A 19,827-nucleotide genomic window follows, 5' to 3' on the forward strand; every position below is an offset into this window, starting at 1 on the left:
GGCTGCAACTGCAAGAGGAAGGAGTGGCTGGTGGAGGCTTCACCTCCTGGGGAACTCTGTGGCCTTGTGCTCCAGTGGCTGGATACCTTCCCCCAGCCTTACCCCCCCCCCCCCCCCCCCCCCCCAACCTGTAGTCAGCTTCCTCCCTACTCCTTCCTATGGGCAAATCAAGCCTTTCCACACTTCCCAGGATGAAAGTTTCTTTGCCTTCTCCTGTGGACTGAAACAGACAAGAGGCTGCAATTCACAACAAAGACAAATTTCCCCCCCTCCCCGAAAAAGTAATGGACTGCTGGGTTGGGTGGGGGAAGGATGTGTGAGGAGAGCAAAGGGGCACCCATAAGAACCCCATCCAAAAGGGAAATAAGTAGCTTTCCCAGCCCAGGCGGGACTGTTGAGTTCCTGACTTTTTTGGAGGTGAATTCATTTATTTATATATTTTAAACACCACTACATGACATTTCTCTTCTTAAGAAGGCAGCAGCAACCCAATCACACAATCTCTCTCCTGAAAGCTGAGCCTAGAAACTGGAGCCTTATCTGCATATTCATAAGCACCTGATAAATTAATCATGATGTCAGTAGCATTCTGGCTGGAAGGGAGGAGACAGTGTAAAGTTGCTCCCCCACCCCACGGTCTCTCTCTCTTCCCCAGATAATTTTTGTCACTTCATCATAAACCCAGAACCCACAGCCTCTCCCAGACTACAGGCTAGGAGAGCTGTGCCCACCTTGACAAGACAGGGCATAACTTGCCTTCCCTCCTGGCCTCTGATCCCTTAGAGATACTTGTGAAAGAGGCTGGAACAGATGGGCTGGAGTGAGGGGAAGGACACAGGGTCTGGCTGATCTCATCTCATCTCATCCAGAGGAAACCTGCACATCTCCTAAACCCTGGGGGCGGGAGGGAAAGTGCCATTCACACACACACACACACACACACACCTCCATTGTGTTAGGGGACATCCTTCATCTCAGTCCCAAATCAGCCCCCAGCCCATACTGATCTTGTGGTTTCTCTTGCATCCATGACTGAAAGCTTTCCAGCCTCAGAGACCTGGCGTGTCAGAGCAGAATTAGAGACATTGCTATTTATCCTGAAGGAATCATTCCTCCCCTCTCTTCTTGCTGTTATTCCTCCTTCATTCCCAGGCTTTGTTCCACTTTTGGTGCTTGACCAGTGGAGACCAGGGACCATGGCCTTTTGTTCTTGGCTGTCTGTGCACTAAGGTAAAAGGATCTGGATATGGATGTGAGCAGCACCAATATGCCCACATCACTGGGGAGGGGGGGGAAGGGAAATACAATCTAAAGGGAGGACCACACACATTCACAACACCAGTATATTCCAGGCAGGCTCAAGGCCACTACTGCTTTGACCTAATGATCTAGCCTGAATCTCTCCAGGACTGGTGCTGAGACCTTAGTGGGACGGAAACTTGATCACTTAGGTTTGCAGCAGAACCGGAGAAGTCAGAGGGAATTGTGGGGGGAGATGAGGAAAGAGGAAGTTTCCTCTTTCCACCAGTTTTCCATGCAGCAAAAGTAGCCACTGTGCCTCTGAGCCAGGACAGACTGATGGCTGTGGATGAAGAAAAGCAGAGAGAAAAAGCCTGTTCTTCACTGTGCATAAACCTCTCTCCCTCCCTGGAGTGTCTGCTGTCTGTCCTTGGGAAACAGAATGAAGTAAACAAACCCTAGACCCTAACCTGTGATTGTAAAACAACAGCAGGCATTTCCTTCCACTCAGAATGCTCCCCACGGGTTAGATCAAATGCACAGGTCTCTCCTGGGCCCCTTTAGTGTCTCTTGTCAGAATCCCTCATTTTCTGGTAGGAGTCACCTTGCTCTGTCAGGGGGCAAAGATGGAGACTCTTCCTTAACAAAGGAGGGAGAGCATTTGCTTACACGCTGGCCCCTTTAAGAAGGGGCTTGGAGAGCAGTCATTTTAAGAAGCTGCTTGTGCCTGGAGGCCAGTGCCTTCCAAGTGTGGGTCTCTATATCTTTGTTGTCCTCTGTCACACTCCCAAAAGCTACGAGTTGGAACTAAAGCCAAGCTGAGTGCAGGGCAGAGCCATGGGTTAGTAGCAGGCCTCTTTCAGAGGATGCAGGTGTTGTGCCTCCTGTGAAGTTAAATTCATCCTTCTTAGATGAGTTCTGGTAGCACTGGGAGGCCCCAGCTAAGCTCAGGACCCCATTGCACAGGCACACACAGTGAGGCAGTTCTGAGGTGCTTACAGTCTACAGAGCTAAAACACAGTGGGTGTGTTACTATCCCCATTTTACAGCTCAGGAGCCTGAGGTCCAGCGAGCCCAAAGTCGCACAGACTCTGTGGCAGAAGTGGAAGTTGAACCCAAGTCTTTTGAGTTTAACAGGGCCTTAACCACAAGACCAACCTTTCACACTCTGGAAGTGACTCTGAGCAGGCTAGGGAAGATCGAAGGAGTGGAGCGCAACTGTTAGCACCAAAATACAACAGACAAAGCTCAAGAAAATGTTTGACTTTTCTCTCCATTTAAGATTCTTTGCTCTATAGACAATTACCAAGGTGGTTGAAGGTGTTAGCTCTACTAACCAGATACCGGGGGCTTTATGCAGGGGCGGCTCCAGGCACCAGCACACCAAGCGTGTGCCTGGGGCGGCAAGCCGTGGGGGGCAGCCTGTCGGCTTTAGCGGCAATTTGGCAGCGGGTACGCCAAAGGCGCGGGACCGGCGGACCTCCCACAGGCATGCTGCCAAAAGCCGCCCGACTGCCGTGCTTGGGGCAGCAAAATACATACATGCACCCCTGGCTTCATGTATGCCTCACTTCCTCCTCCTGGTTTTCCAATTTTCAACAAAATCAATAGGGTTCGGTCCATTCATAGAACAGTCCCTGAAAATCTGGAATTGATTGGATGTGGTGATTGCATTCCAGACACTGAGAAATGCCAATGAGTTGAACGTACAGCCTTGCAGGCTTGGCCAGTTGTTTGTATTGCTCCAGGACCCCAGTGTGCTAGGTGCTGGACAAGCACAGAAGAGGAGGAGCACCCGTACACCGTGGATGTAAAATACAGTCAGATAAGAGCTCTCCACTCATTTGCAGCAGCGGCAGCATGTTACACCTGCTTAGTTTGCACAGACGTAAGTGACCACACAAAGCGCTGGATAGCGGAGAAGCACGCTCAGGGCTGTCTGTTCAGCACCTTCAACAGCGTTGTTCCTTTAGGGTCTGATCCAGGGCCTATTCTAATCAATAGGAATCTTTCCATTGACTTCGGGGGATCTGGATCAGACCCCTTATTAAAAAGCTGGAAGCCATGAAATTAGTTTTCCGACCAAAGGTGGCAGAAACGGCCCCTCAACACCTGGTTAAGCTGTAGGTCAGACAAAGGAGCGAGTCACATCTGTATCTGGGATCAGGACAGTAAAAGCACTTTTCTATCTCAAGCTCCCCAAGATCAGCCCTTTCTTAAGCCCAAGTCTCCATAGACTCCCTAGGTCCAAGTTCCAGATTCTTCCCCTTTCTCTTTCCTGTCTCCCCATCTGTGTGAGTGTTCGCAGAAATATATTTTGGGATGTGCCTATGTTAGCAGATGTTTGAATTACTCCCATGCAGAGAGAACAGTAGGATAGCTGTGAGGGACAAAGCAATATGGTGTAGAGGCCATTCATGTTAGCAGTGTGTTTAATATGTTAGGTTTCTGTAGTGCTGGATAATTAGCATCTGAGCAGTAATTATTCACATTGACCTCCCTGTATTCTGCTAGTATTTTTGATGATTAATGCTCTTCTTTGATTTAAGCCCATCCCTTGATTTAAAGGGTTATTTGGTCTATCATGAAAGTTAAAGGGAAGCTGCAGAGTTATAGAAAATGTTTTCTAACCACTGCATCTAATCACAAAAGAAAAAATATTCAACGAAATTACAATTAAAAATGTCTTGCATGTAAGAAATTAATATTTAGCCAAAAAACACCATCCTGACATACAATGACACCATTTGGGACACAGGAAAAAATCCTCAGTTTATGAAACACGAGAATAGCAAGAAACTTTTTTTTTAAAGGTAAGTTAATAAGAACTCTGCACTTCGCATCTAGGGATCTGAGAGTACTACATAGACATGAATGATGTACATCTCAGACACCTCTGGGAAGTAGCTGACTAGCCCTATCCTGACTTTACAAATGGGGGAAACTGAGGCACAGAGCAGTGCAGACTTGCCCAAGGCCACACAGTAAGTCACTGGCAGAGCCAGGAGTAGAACCTACAGTCCTCAAGTCTGTGCTTTAACCACTTGATTATGCTGTCTCTTATTTGCCTAGGAAAAGTACACCAGTATTTGCACAGCAGAGGCTAAGTCGGGGTCCCCAAAGGAAGGTTTGTGAACCCCAAAGAGGTCTGCTTTTGTACTCCCTTGTGTCTGGTAGGTTGCCTGTATTCCTACCTGCTATTAATCATTAAAGCACAGCTAATGTAATGAACCAGATAAATACAAATCAATCACAGAACTCACCTTGCAACAACTTCAGAAGCCGCCTGTCTTCCTCCTGCCTCCAGGTGCACTTCCTGGGTCCCCAACAGACACTCTCCCCACCAGCCTTCCTGTGTCTCCAGCAGACTAGCCTTGCTGCTGGGAAGCATCAGTGAAATGGCAGTTCTCAGCGAGAGGCACCATCACCCACAGCTCTGGAGATGTTGAATTGTGCCAGGTTGAAGATAAGCGCACATCTTCAGTATGACAGGCCCTTAGGGCTGGTCTACACTAGAAAATTAGATCGACCCAGCTACATTGCTCAGGAGTGTAAAAAATCCACAGCCCTGAGCAGCATAGTTAAGCTGACCTAAGTCCCCCTGTAGAAGCATTAGCTCAATAGAATAATTCTGTCAACCTAGCTGCCACCTCTGGGGGAAGTGGATTACCTACACTGACAGGAGAACCCTTCCTACCAGCACTGCAGCATACAGCGGTACAGCTTCAGCACTGCAGCTGTAGCATTTCCAGTGTAGACAAAACCCTCACCGTGGGAATATTAATTCAGCTACCTGAGGGGGCTAAAATAATTTTCCCTTATGGTCAGATCTTTGTTTTTCCTGACCCTACACACTGGTCAATAGTCAAAACAAGGTAGGTGCATAGGATGTGGCCATGGTCTAGCATCACCTGTGCGGGGAGAAAAAATCTAATGCCAGAGGGCTCTCTTTTAGCAAAGTTAAAACAAGATCCCATGACTGGAAGGCAGCAAAGTTCAGACTAGAAATAAGGTGCAAATTCTTCCTTGTGAGGGTAGTGAACCATTGGGACACTGCCAAGGGAAACTGAGTCTCCATTGCTTGGAGTCTTTAACTCAAGGCTAGACAGCTTAGAGAAATTCTCTCATTCAGCACAAGTTATTGGGCTCAACACACAATGAGCCTCTCTGACCTGTATTATGCAAGAAGTCAGACTAGATGAACACAATGGTACTACCTGGCCTTAAGGATGTAGGACCATACACAGGGTTTGTGTTTGAGGATGGGAATGAAATTTCAGGGCAACTGGCCCCCTCACATATTTGATTTTAATATATCTCCACCACACTGCAATCTGGTGCATTTCACAGGTGAAAAAGCCTGGCTTTCCAGGGGTAGTGGAACAGCTAGCAGCACCCAGCCAGGAAGGTGAACTTCCCCAGAAGCAGGCAAGCCCCCACGCTCCCTAAAGAGGGATCCCCACTATTACTGTAGCAGTTTTGTTTCCACCTCACTCTCTGGAGCCTTTGGATAAACTCTTTACCCTGCCAGAGCCCCTTCTACCTATGCAGCTCATTTCACATCCCAGCATTTTAAGCCTCACACCAGTCCCATAGGGCAGGCAAAGCACGCAATCCTTATCAGCCTGGAGTCTGCCTCTGCAGCAGCTGCCTTTATCCTGGTTTATATCCCTAGTGGGACATTGATTGGCCCAGCCCTGGCTTATTACTCCACCCTCTACACCTGTGTGAGGACTGGGCAGAGAGTTAACCCCCTACTTGCTGGAAACCAGATAGGGCCTGCACAAGGGAGAGATTTTCTTTTGGTGAGAAGTCATCCCATGCCTCACACACCCTAGGACTATTCTCCTCCTACCAGTACAAAAAGCTTCCCTCTGGCAAAGGGCTGACTGTGACTCCCAACAGAGATCCTCTGCAAGAGGGAGGCATGAGCATCTGCTACAAGACGTTTCCTTCCGGCCCAGCAGCCCAAGATCTACCATGAAATCCTGAACTCACTGAAGTCAGTAGCAAAGTTCCTGTTGAATTCAAGGAGGCCAGGATTTCACCCCTAGTCTCTGGTCCTTGCCTGACCATGGCACTGTGCTGTCACTGCGCTTCCAGACTAGCCCTTGTCCAGGATCAATACATGCAGTAGTAGAGGTAAAGGTGAGGAAGGCTAGTAGAGCACTATCCTGGCCTGGGATTCAGGTGACCTGGGTTCTAGTCCTTGCTGTGTTAAAGACCTCCTGAGTGACCTCCAGCAAATCACTTAGCTGTTCTATGCATCAGCTCCCCAGTTTAAAAATGGGATGATAATGCTTCCCTCCCTCCTGGGGGCCCTGGATAGGAGATAGGTACTGTCAGCCATTCCTAGTAACCACAGATGCATCTGAGCGTGGTATAGGAGCGGTGCTCATGCAGGAAGCAACAGATCACAACTTCCATCCTGTCGTGTTTCTCAGCAAGAAACTGTCTGAGAGGGAAAGTCACTGGTCAGTCAGTGAAAAGGAATGCTATGCCATTGTGTACGCCCTGGAAAAGCTACGCCCATATGTTTGGGGACGGCGGTTCCAACTACAAACTGACCATGCTGCACTAAAGTGGCTTCATACTGCCAAGGGGAACAACAAGAAACTTCTTCGTTGGAGTTTAGCTCTCCAAGATTTTAATTTTGAAATTCAACACATCACAGGAGCTTCTAACAAAGTAGCTGATGCACTCTCCCGTGAGAGTTTCCCAGAATTCAGTAGTTAAAAAGTGTTCTTAAAATGTAGAAGTCTGTTAGTTATATACTTAGGAGTATATGTAAAGGCCTATGTGTTGTATTAATCTGTTTATTTTCAAGTTCTAGAAGGAAATCGCCGCCAGTGAGCTTCCCCACTGTCTGCAATTTGGGGGGCGTGTCATAAACAGATAGCTAAGGGTTAATGTCTCGTTCACCTGAAGCACCTGACCAGAGGACCAATCAGGAAACTGGATTTTTTCAACTCTGGGTGGAGGGAAGTGTGTGTCTGAGTCTTTGTTTTCTGGCTGCCTGCTTTCTCTGAGCTTTGGAGAAGTAGTTCTACTTTCTAGTCTTCTGTTTCTAAGTGTAAGGACAAAGAGATCAGATAGTAAGTTCTATGGTTTCTTTTCTTTGGTATTTGCATGAATATAAGTGCTGGAGTGCTTTGATTTGTATTCTTTTTGAATAAGGCTGTTTATTCAATATTCTTTTAAGCAATTGACCCTGTGTTGTATCATCTAATACAGAGAGAACATTTGTATGTATTTTTCTTTCTTTTTATATAAAGCTTTCTTTTAAGACCTGTTGGAGTTTTTCTTTACTTCAGGGAAATTAAGTCTGTACTCACCAGGGAATTGGTGGGAGGAAGAAGTCAAGGGGAGATCTGTGTGTTGGATTGCTAGCCTGACTTTGCATTCCCTCTGGGGGAATAGGAAAGTACTTTTTGCTTCCAGGACTGGAAACAGAGAGGGAGATTCACTCTGTTTGGATTCACAGAGCTTGTGTCTGTGTATCTCTCCAGGAGCATCTGGAGGGGGGAAGGGAAAAAGGATTATTTCCCTTTGTTGTGAGACTCAAGGGATTTGGGTCTTGGGGTCCCCAGGGAAGGTTTTTCAGAGGGACCAGAGTGCCCCAAAACACTCTAATTTTTTGGGTGGTGGCAGCAGGTACCAGGTCCAGGCTGGTGGCTAAGCTTGGAGGTTTTCATGCTAACCCCCATATTTTGGACGCTAAGGTCCAAATCTGGGACTAAGGTTATAACAGGTACCTCTGGGATACAAGCACTGCCCCTTGACATATCATGGAATGATGCCCCCACAGCTCCGCTGGTTGAGGGCTCCATAGGTGGACTGTAGCTGAAAGAGAATCCCAGCAACATAAGGAGTGAGTGGCAAAGAATATGCTATCTTATCACAGAGCTGCACCTGACTGTGCAGTACCCCTACTCCAAGCCTTGTCTCATAGACTCATAGACTTTAGGGTCAGACGGAACCAATGTGATCATCTAGTCTGACCTCCTGCACAAAGCAGGCCACAGAACCCTACCCATCCACTTCTATAACAAACCCCTAACCTATGTCCGAGTTATTGAAGTCTTCAAATTGTGGTTTGAAGACCTCAAGCTGCAGAGAATCCACCAGCAAGTGACCCATGCCCCACGCTGCAGAGGAAGGCGAAAAACCTCCAGGGCCTCTGCCAATCTGTCCCAGAGGAAAATTCCTTCCCAACCCCATATATGGCGATCAGTTAAACCCTGAGCATGTGGGCAAGACTCACCAGCCAGCACTCAGGAAAGAATTCTCTGCAGTAACTCACATCCCATCCCATCCAACATCCCATCACCGACCACTGGGCATACTTATCTGCTGGTAATCAAAGATCAATTGCCAAAATTAAGCTATCCCATCATACCATCCCTTCCATAAACTTATCAAGCTTAGTCTTAAAGCCAGATATGTCTTTTGCCCCCACTACTCCCCTTGGAAGGCTGTTCCAGAACTTCACTCCTCTAATGGTTAGAAACCTTCGTCTAATTTCAAGTCTAAATTTCCTAGTGTCCAGTTTATACCCATTCGTTCTTGTGTATACACTGGTACTAAGCTTAAATAATTCCTCTCCCTCCCTAATATTAATCCCTCTGATATATTTATAAAGAACAAGCATATCCCCCCTCAGCCTTCTTTTGGCTAGACTAAACAAGCCAAGCTCTTTGAGTCTCCTTTCATATGACAAGTTTTCCATTCCTCGGATCATCCTAGTAGCCCGTCTCTGAACCTGTTCCAGTTTGAATTCATCCTTCTTAAACATGGGAGACCAGAACTGCACACAGTATTCCAGGTGAGGTCTCACCAGTGCCTTATATAACTGTACTAACACCTCCTTATCTTTGTCATATCAGGATGATGGCTGTACAGGGACCAGAGAGCTGCTTTGAAGTAGATCCCATCAACCCAATCAGCTTTTAATTATCTACAGCCGGGGTAAAGACAAAGTCACATCCCCTAAGGGTTGGGTTAGAATTGCAATGGCTTTCCTGCTGGATGATCTACAGACATATTCCTCCAGTGGTGGCTAGAAGCAGCCTTGTGTCCCTACGAACATTAGGGCTGAGGGAAACTGTCTGTGGGTTGATGAGGAAGCATTGGTCTCACAACCCCCCCATGAGGTAGAGAAGTGCTGTTATCCCCATGTTACAGATGAGGCGCTGAGGGTACGTCTACACTGCAGCTGGGAGTCAGCCTCCCAATCCAGGTAGACAGACTGGAGCTAGCCGGGTTCACACTAGTGCGCTAAAAATAGCTGTGGGGACGCTGCTGCGTCAGCAAAGGCCACAACCCTGCTCCTTGGGTCCAAGTGCAGGGGGTGAAGCCTGAGCCTCTGGCAGGGCCACAACATCCAGTATTTTTAGCAATGCTAGCATGAACCCCCTCACTGCACGTCTGTCTACCTGGGCTAGGAGGCTCACTCCCAGCTGCAGTCTAGACATACCCAAGGTCACACAGAAAGTCCTTGGGAGAGCGGGGTCTTGAACCTGGGTCTTCTGAGTACCAGGCACCCTAACCCCTAGACCAATGCTTCCTCCCCTACGCTGGTAAATTGTTGGTCCTGTCCCCAGGAAATCATCTTTCCTCCCCCCCAGTATAAATTAGCAGGGGATTTAGGTTTTCTTTAAAGGTTTATTTTCCTGTGTTGACATGAAAGTGCAATAGTTGACAGTTTGCTCCCAAACTCTTATTCAACATAGATGTCCTGATCACTATAAAAGTCAGTGCTTCGGAGGTTTCTCCCTAATCCTTTTTCCTTTGCTATTTGTATACATTAACGTTTTATTGGCACTGCATGCCGAAACAGCCAGTCTTGCAGCTCCAGTGGGTTTGGGGGTTTCCAGCATCCTGCAAGACGTATCTGTTCAGAGGAAATTAAAATGTGGATGGATCAGCAAGATACAGTCAAATCCTCTACTGTAATTTGGAAAGGAATAAACTCTGGTGCTAGAGGTTCGTACTGCAGCCTATCTAATAGAGCTGATGATCTGTGTTACAGCCTTTCGGGAAGTTTAGTTCTAGCGCCCACCAGGGAGTGTTTTTTCAAAGAAGCTACATACTACATGAACAGATTTAAAAAAAAAAATTAAGATATACACTGTCAGAATGCACTTGAAATAAAAGGAGGGATCTCGGCAGAATGTTCCTTTTAGCATCTTATACCTGGCCAGTGTCAATCTGGGAAATACATTCCAATGTCTTAAAGCTTGCTGGATTTTTTCTATAAGTATTACACTAGAGAATTCTATAAAGTTCTTTGCCATTACAATATCGGGGATAGCCATGTTAGCCTGTATCCACAAAAACACGAGTCCAGTGGCACCTTAAAGACTAATAGATTTATTTGGATATAAGCTTTCATGAGTAAAAATCCTCTTCTTCAGGTGCATGGAGTAAAAATTACCAATGCAGGCATTATTATACTAAGAGAAGGGAGTTACCTCACAAGCGGAGAACAAGTCTTGGCACAGCCAATTCAATCAGGGTGGATGTAATCCACTCCCAGTAATTGATGAGGACATGTCAATTCCAGGAGAGGCAAAGTTCGTTTTGTAGTGAGCCAGCCATTCCCAGTCCTTATTCAAGTCCAAATTAATGGTGTTAAATTTGCAAATGAATTTTAAGTTTTGCAGTTTTTCTCTGTTTCTGAAGTTTTGTTGTTCAAGTATGGTTACTTTTAAATCTGTTATAGAATGTCCAGGAAGACTGAAGTCTTCTCCTACTGGCTTTTGTATGTTACCGTTCCTGACGTCCGATTTGTGTCCATTTATTCTTTGACTCTTAGGAATGTAGAAGATGAGTCTGTTTTCAGTAGCAGTATTCAGCACTCTTCCTGTAGTAGTATTCCCACTGAATGAAATATTACTGGTGTGGGCCACTGTTAGAGACAGGATACTGGGCAAGGTGGTCTGACCCAGAATGGCCCCTCTTATGTTCGTAAGCCCGCTGAGAGCTAGGGTTTTACTTCTGTCCTCATTGTGATTGCAGGATCAAGACCTTGATACGTCCACACTGAAATAAATGACCCACAGCTGGCCAAGGTCAGATGACTCCAGTTCACACGACTTGGGCTGTGGGGCTAAAAACTGCGGTGTAGATTCAGGCTCCGGCTTGAGCCCAGGCTCTGAAACCTTGCAAGGGAGGAGAATTACGCTTCAGTTCTTAGGCCTGTAGCCTGAGCCCTGCAAGCCCAAGTCCACGGGTTTGTTACTGTAGTGTAGACGTACTAAAGGCCTGGTACTGTAGCCACTTATGCACATTCTTAACTTTATCCATGTGACTAGTCCCATTGATATGCAAGCGTTTGCAGGATTGGGGCCCAAATTTGTAACCTTATCACTTCCCAACTTTTTGAAGGAGTTGACTGCTATGTCTAGCACCGAGTGGGGCTCATTCAGGGGTCATTTGCATATTAAAATACAGACCTTACCTTTTGTCCTAATTAGATACCTTGAATTTTGGAGTGAGCTCTAATGTTTTTCTTAGGTATCCTAGAAAGATGCCAACTAACCAAGGGCCTTGTCTAGTTCCTTTGCTTACAGGCCCAAATTCAGCAACATACCGAAACATGTGCGTAAGTCCATCCTTATATAAGGACTTACGCACATAAGTGCATTGCTGAATCAGGGCCAGCTACTGCAAACTCTTCTGGGCAGAGACCAGGTCTGCCTCTGTGTTTGTACATGGCCTACCCCTAATAGGCCCTGACCCTGACTAGGGATTTTGAGTGCAACTGCAATAAACAACTGGAAGCTCGTGGAAATGACTTTGTTCCGATTTTAGCAAGAGATTTAATATACTGTTAAATGCAACTGATATAAACATTCCTCAATCCTTGATAAATCGATGTTTAAGAGATTCTGACTGCATAATTTTTTATTTTGTGTTCAAGAATTTTGGCCGTGGTGAGAAGATGGTGGAAAGCCCAGAGCATCTGTTCTTTTCAATAACGCAGCTGATTCTCGCAGGGAGCTGTCTAAGGCAAATACAAGTACCTTTAAAGAAAATATGGAGCTATACATGACAGCTGACGTTCAGTTGCCCTGTCATTTCCCGTGATACACCATCACTCTGAGCAGCATGAAAACCAAGGCTAGGCAGGCCAAACAGAAGGGAAGAATATAAGCTATTGCCAGTAACACTAGAGTTTATTCAGAACTTCTCAACAAGATAAACTGAAGCTTGCAGAAGATCCAGGCACAGGTTTCAGGTTGGAGCTAGACAGAGCTGTTCTCCTGAACTATCACATAAAGCCATGCTTTAGAACCCCACAGCAGGCCAGCCTCAAAGGAGAAATGTCTTCAGTCCAGCTCTTACCCTGCCTCAGAATGAACCTGACCATTGAAATGTCTCAGCTCATGGGAGTTTCAGAATGCCCATGAGGTATTTGCCTGCAGGGGAGTGGGCCTAAATGCCTTGCTGGTTGCATACGTTTTGTAGTAAATTTACACAAAGATCCAATAATGATGCAAACAGAAAAGGACTGACTACTGAACTGGATGAGACAAATGTATCCTTAAGCACAAGGGCCATTCATTTTTGGCGTGAGCGATCAATGACCGGGATAGAAAGCACCCAAGAGTCAGAGCTGCAGCCATTAGCTTTGGAAGCAGAGCCACCAAATGGCTAACCCTATTCCAACACAGTCAAACACAATCACCAGGTGCAAAACACACAGATTTTTAATTAAAACCACAACATGGGAGAACATGGGGAGGTGGGATGCTCAGGTATTGCTTCTGCAGACCTGGGGGAAGCCAGGTGGTGTTGCAGGTGGTCTGATGCATGCACGTGGAACCACTCAGGGAAAGGGACAAAACTCAAACAGGCCGTCGGTTGAGATCTGACAGGAATCACAGTAATGACCAAGGAATGGAAGCAGCCTATTGCCAGATTATTGAGGGCAAGTTAAAGGTGGACCAACAGGATTCACACAAACACTAGCTGCTTAAGATTCCAAATCCGTGACAGAATGAGGGTGCAGACTTAGATGGTCCATAAATAAACAACTCCATATTAGCTCCTCCTTACGTCCCCTGTTCAGAGTTATAGGCTGGCCCCAGTAAAGGTTGGCGCCATCACTAAAACCTAACGCAATGTACCCTTTCAGTGCTCTATTTTGCACTCTTATTGCATCTTTCACCAAGGATCAGAGAGAGCTTTGCAGACATTGAGGTCTCAACTTTCATTTAGTTTGAACGGGAAGCCTAATTCCCATTAAAATGGAAGGGAATATGGTGTCCAAATCTCCTGGACAACTTTGAAAATCTCAGCCTAAGTCATGCCCAGCCTGCCAGGCAGCTGCTATTAGACCTGTTTTAGTGCATGGTAGGACTTGCCAAAAGTCATGCAATGAGGCAGTAAGGGCAAGATGAGAGCCAGGCCTCCTCGGTCTAGAACATTGTGCTCTGGTCCCTGAACTGCATCCCTGCATCCTACAGCACCAGAACATAGAATGCTCAGGGGTCCTGAAAGGTTAAAGGCTTCCTAATTCACTTTTCCAGTGGATTTATTTGTAATTTAACTCTACCTAGATACCCTGTTAATGATTTGGGAGTAAAACGGGGGGTGGACTTTTTACATTTTATTTCAAACGTAAGTTGATAAACCCCTCTACGTAAAAAAACAAAACGAGCAGATTCAGTTCAGCTGCCATTGTCCTACGCTGCACTAGCTCAGGCCCAAACCACTGGGATAGAGAGAACAGCTGCAGCTTGGCCAGGGTTTGCCCTTTTAGCCCAGGAAACAGATACTGCACCTTAAATTTAAATGCATTTCTCATCCCTTCTTCCCCCAGCAGCAGGTCACAAGCTTTGGAGAGGGACGAGGCTAATTCTAGGGGATGCAGCCAAAGAGAAAATTGCGAAAAACCCAATTCCATGAGCAAAATAAACTTTTTCCATCACTTAACAGCAATCAAGGGGCACAGATGGAAAAGGTTAGGCAGGCTGGCTGCAGATGACAGCAGCGGGAGAAAAAAACTGGCATTGCACTCGCTAAGAAAGCCAAACAAAAAAGTGCCCTTGCTAGCCCTGCTACACACAGTTGGTGCTAACCCCTGCCACACTCCAAACCAATGTCTGTTAATACCCCAGGAGTAAACTTGCCCTCTCAAGCTAGGAACTTAAAAAGAATCTTTGTCAGGCTCAAGCGATCATGTAAGGTTTCACCTCAAATCCATCCCAGCCGTTTTCTGTCATTCCTTTTCTAGCACTACTAATTACCAAAGGCATGTCTAAGCCCCTCATTTAATCAGAGATGCTCCTAAGTCTAAGCCACTGGAAGTGAGAGTCTAGAACCACTGTATGAATTAAGTATGCTGAATAAGCCTTCTAAACAACCTGCGCATCTTGGGAAACACAAAGCATGTCTGGTGCTTTAAGGGGGTTTTGGTAAAAATAATTGTACAGTTTGCCCCGGACGGGTGGCAGCTGTTGCAGGGAATGAGGGAGGTGAAAGACTTTTTTTAAGAATGCAAAAGGCTGCCCCAAGACATTGACACACATTTTGTTTCCAGCAGTTAAATAATAGATTTAAAGCCAATATACCTGCCATACGCTGCACTCCCTACAGTAAAGTCTACGGTATGTAAGGATGTGCTACTGAAGGGGAAAAATCCCTTTATTATAGGGCTGTCACTACAATTTATAATCAAGCAAAAGCAGCCATGATAAATTACAGTGAGGACATTAAGGCTGCCCCCATTCTAGTGGCTGCTAAGCATCACACAGGAAAAGGTGGGTGTAGAGAAGGGGCCTGTGCCCAGCTTCAGCTGAGCCCAAAGTACCGATGGAGAGGGCATGGGTACCCTCTGTGGAGTTTATGCTCATTAGCTACGGAGGGCAGGAAATAACTGGCTCAGGCTCTGCTAGAACAGTGTCTTTGCAGAGCCATTCCCACAGAAATGCAACCATCTGGTCTCCAAAGACTTCCCCTGAGCCCATCTCCAGCTCCAAAGCCAGCTCAGCATCCTAGGACCTAGGCTGACAGGGGTGGGGCTCCCAGCTGGTACCCTGGAGAGGACAAGGTGGTGTGAAAGGAAGTCTCAAGGAAGTTTGCCAGGGATAGGGGTTGGAGGAGAAAAAAAAAAGACATTTTCTTACACAGGCTAGGGGAGAGAGCGCACCCTGGCTTCATGTGACCCACAGGGATTTTCTACCACTTCTTCTACCCCTTGCAAAATACCCTTTGCGAGCAAAGGCAGCAGCATAGACACTGGGGCCTCCTGCCACCCAGGCATGTTCACACCCCAGGACCTCTTTCTAAGGTTTTCTTCACAGCCGCAACAGCGAGAGCTGGCTTTTTTGTTGTTGTTTTTTAATGGACTCAGAGGCCTGATCTGCACACCTTGGGTCCCTCAAAAAAGACAGCAAAAGATTCCAGTGAAACGGTAATCACCCCACCCCCACTACACACCTTCCTCCCCTTCCCAACCCCCTACCTCCAGGGGATAAAAAGCAGAGGTCTTCCTAGAAGGCCATACTAGAAGTATCCTCTACGCAAATCCCATTCAAGCCACCCTCCCGCCCAGCTCAGCATGCGGCAGCCCTTCGAGCCACGGACAGTGTAAGACTGAACGCACTGGAGGCTTGAAGCCCAGCACTGGTTTGGTCACTTTATAGTCAGTGCGGGGAGCACTTGCATGAGCAGCTGTTCTTGGTCACTTCTTTCATGCAAGGTCACTAAGTGCTTTGTAACTTTCTCTACAAAGGGATGAATGGGCTGTGGGTCTGGAGAGGTGAGGAGGAAGGAAGGAAGGAAGGAGGAGGAAGAGCGCCGCACTGTCGTCTCCACTGCATTGACTCCTCCCACGGCCTCTTTAAGATGTGACAGGCTGGATAGGAAGCAGGCTGCCAAACTTAAAGTGCTGGATCACAGGAAACTTCTCCAGGCACTGTGGGAACAGAAAAGGAGAGGCGTAAAACCAGCATGTTGCAGGCAGGGGATCACCCCCACCAGAAGCAGAGAAAACCAGAGCACATTTCCACTTGAACAAATCACCCAGAGTTAACTCACTCCCAGCCTGAGACTGGGGCTCAGGAACCCATGTGGGGAACAAACACAGGCAGCTCAGCTCCGAGATCCAGAGGGGCTGCGAAGGAAGAGCTACCTTGACGACTCCCTCCTTCAGTTCATTCCAGAAACACCATGGGCTTGATTCTGAGTGCCCCTAATGCCCCTTGTCTTCAGCTGAACTTCAAAAGTTTAGGCCCTGAGTGTCAGTGGAAGCAGAGGAGGGCGATTTACCTCGGTAGCCATGTCTCTATCAATACCTTTAAGTTCACCACCTTGCCATAACAAAGATCCAGGGGCAAAGAACACACGAGGAGTTACAGAAATCTATGTGGGAAAAAAATTTGCCACCTCAGCTCTGGGATCGGCAGTTCTGGCCTCTTGGATTCAAATGTTTTGCAGAAATGAGTTCCCCACGTTAATTATATATTGTCCAAAACCATATTTCCTTTTTTTTTTTTGCTTTTAGATCAGTTGCCTTTCAACTGCACAGGCTGCCCCCTTATTTTGAGAGAGAGATGTATTGATTCACCTTCTCCATCCAATTCATTATTTTATATACCTCTGTTGTGTTCTCTTCTTACCAGTCCCCTAACCACCCAAGTCTTTTCATTCTTTTCTTCCAGAGTGGGCTCTCCATGCCCCTAATCATTTTAGGCACCTCATCTTTGGGCCCTCTAGATAAGGTTTCAGTCGCACTGGGCACCACTTGGAACTGTATTTTCTAGCATATGACCTTTCCTGTTAACACTGATGTAACTCAGGCCACTTGCCAATGGGCCGGCCATGGGAAGGAGATGCTGCTCCGAGACCCAGCTGTACAGTACCAACTTCCCCAATGAACATAAAGGGACAGGACATAAAGGAGCGTGTTTGCTCCCTCTTGCTATTCCTGAAAGAGGAGGAGCAGCAGAGGAGAGCTCCGATAAACCCGACACAAGCATCTGTCAGGGTCCCATGTTTGCAGCTGCACAAGCAGGGATGGTGACTCCAACACAGAGCACACAAGCAACCTGTGCACCTCGCAAGAGGCGTTTTCGAAGGGAACAGGCTATGGTCAGGCCAAACCCAAGCGAAGGCAGGAGGAGAGTCTGAGAAATGAAAGAAGAACACCTGGAAGGGAAAAGTGTGTGCAAAGCAAACTAGCTGTGAGGTAGGGCTCTCCAGCCAGGCATCACACTCCAGGCCACACAACTGCTTCCTGCGAGCTTGGGAATAAGACAGATGCACAGCCACAATGGGAGCGGATGAACCTGACCTGCTTCCACACGCCTGAGGAGAACAGAAGAAAAGCCAGTGGGTTTAATCCGAAGCAGGGTGCTTGGGAGAGAGTGGGAGCGGGTGAACCTGTGCGCTATAAAAAAAGGATTTGTTTTGGATATTTCGCCATGGGCAAGGTCAAGTGTCAAGAGGAACGAGCTGGATCAAAGGAAAGGATCTTTGACCAGGCCCTTGTAGCAGTTTCTCAGCCCCTGGCCTTTCCTATGGAGGGGTATGAAGTGGACCCTTGTCACGGCCCAGAGGGGCATGCAAGACTCACATTTGCATGTGCATCGCAACAACAGCTGCTGAAGGAGCAATTGCACTCTGAATTGGACAGAGAGTGGGGCTGGAGGGCATTCTCCACTAGGGCACAAGGATCTGATGCCAACAGAACTGGGCAGCACCATTTAGGTTCTAAAATGGCCATTTCCTGCAGAGAGGAAGTAGAATAAATGGAAAAGATTTTCAAAAAGGACAAAGAGGGGAATCTGCTCCAGCACAGGGAACACAGGCTTGGGAAGGGCTCACTCCATTACGGCACAGTGGGATGTGTCACCATCACATCCTGGGAGTTCTACAGTTTACAGGGCAGCAGGGCTACACCCAGCTCCCTCCGCCCCAGCGAATAGGTCCCTCAACTGCCTCACACCAACACCCACTGCCAACAAGTGAGGACAATGCTCAGGGTGGACATGAACCAGACTGCATGCCAGGTGCTCCCCCAATGCAGCGGGATGGCAGCAGGCACCCACAGCACTACAGACCACAGATGGACTAGGAAGCAGCAGAGAAGAGCACCCTCAGACAGAGAGAGGAGCAATCCGCCTGCAGCACTGGAACTGAGCATTTCACACTGCAGCGGCAGCTGCTGCTGGTGCTATTTTTAGTTGGGCTCTTGTCTTGGCAGCAGGGCCTGGGGACCCTGCCTGCGTGCGTTAGGCTGGTCATTCAATGATGTTCTCCAGCCTGGTTACCCAGTGGAAGCCATTTGTACTGGCGTTCAGACAGGGCATGGAAACAACCAATACACCATGTCAACACCTCCCTGAAGCTACTAACTTGCTCTCCAGAATGTTAGGGCTTGTCTGTGTCGGTGAAGATACTACCTACACTGACGGGAGGAGTTCTCCCCTGGGCAAGGTAACTCCACCTCCCGGAAAGGCAATAGCTGGATTGATGGGAGAATTCTCCCATCGACTAGTCTTGTCTACACTAGGGATTGGGTCTGCTTTTCACACCCCTGAGCTATGTAGTTATACCGACCTAATTTCCTCGTGTAGCCAGCTCTCACTATTATGGCTGTGAAGAAAACCTTAAATACGGTGAGCAGAGTAAGGCCTGGTCTACACTGTTGCCTTAAATACGTAATGCACCGGTGGGAAAAATCCACACTCCTGAGCAGCATAGTTAAGCCAACCTAACCCTGAACATACAGGGCTACTCGACAGAAGAATTCTTCTAGCTGATGCCTCTTGGGGAGGTGGATTACCTATCCCAACGGAGAAGCCCTCCCGTCCGCATAGGTAGCATTTTCACTGAAGCGCTACAGCGGAGCAGCTGCAGTGTTTAGGTGAAGAAGTGCCCTTAGAAGAATGCTACTACATCCCCCCTGCTCCCCAGTCTGCATACAGGGAGCTCAGAGCAAATTCCTAGCTTGGGTTGCCCCCCACCCCCGCAGGAGATCCTCTCTCCACCAGGAGTTCAATGGAAGAGATTTATGCCACGACATCAGTTGTTCTCTGGTCAGTTAGAAGAGGGAGCTTTACTTTCTCCTCTCAGCACCAGTAGGCATCTGTCTCCTGAAGTCTTGTTCAACGGAGAGCTGAGTGTGGGAAACTGGACAGAGGCAGGAAGGTATTTTTACGCATTTAAAAAAAAAAATACAGTCGCACCGACCCTTTAGTGTAGGCTCTGACTAACTTTAAAGGAGGAAGCCATGACGATCTGAGCACTGGTTGCACAGGGCTTTGGCCTTGTTGTATTGGATGGGTATTCCACTTGGACTCTAAGTCAAGGTGCACTGAAAATAATCAATGGGTGGAAGGCCCGGAGGCTGAACGTTTGTCACACCAACTGACTGCAATACCCAAGACATGATCTTTAGCTCAGGTGAGGCTGAGCTGATGCAGTTGGACATTGTTTATTTCCAGCATGGATGGGAAGTCACAAGTTCTGCAGCCTGTCTTAACTCCTTTGTACCCTGCAGTGCCTGGTGTTTGGAAGTTTCCCAGAAGAGCCTATTCCCAACAATGAAGCTAAGCACTACGGAATAGGTCCTTC

At 47.4% G+C, this 19,827-nt stretch overlaps 1 protein-coding gene across 2 annotated transcripts in view; it reads right to left on the reverse strand.

Moving 5' to 3' along the window:
* Positions 1-12,935: 12,935 nt before the first annotated feature.
* PTPA (protein phosphatase 2 phosphatase activator) overlaps positions 12,936-19,827 on the reverse strand; it is a 40,881-nt gene continuing 33,989 nt past the window's right edge. For both annotated transcript variants that reach the window (XR_007769964.1, XM_050926208.1), the window contains one exon: positions 12,936-16,165. Coding sequence is in view for 1 of the 2 variants with exons in the window: in XM_050926208.1 (XP_050782165.1) it covers positions 16,091-16,165 (75 nt within the window). In the remaining variant the exon portion in view is untranslated. The remainder of the gene's footprint in view (positions 16,166-19,827) is intronic.

This window comes from Gopherus flavomarginatus, chromosome 17, assembly GCF_025201925.1.
Source record: "Gopherus flavomarginatus isolate rGopFla2 chromosome 17, rGopFla2.mat.asm, whole genome shotgun sequence".
NCBI classification, from domain to species: domain Eukaryota; kingdom Metazoa; phylum Chordata; order Testudines; family Testudinidae; genus Gopherus; species Gopherus flavomarginatus.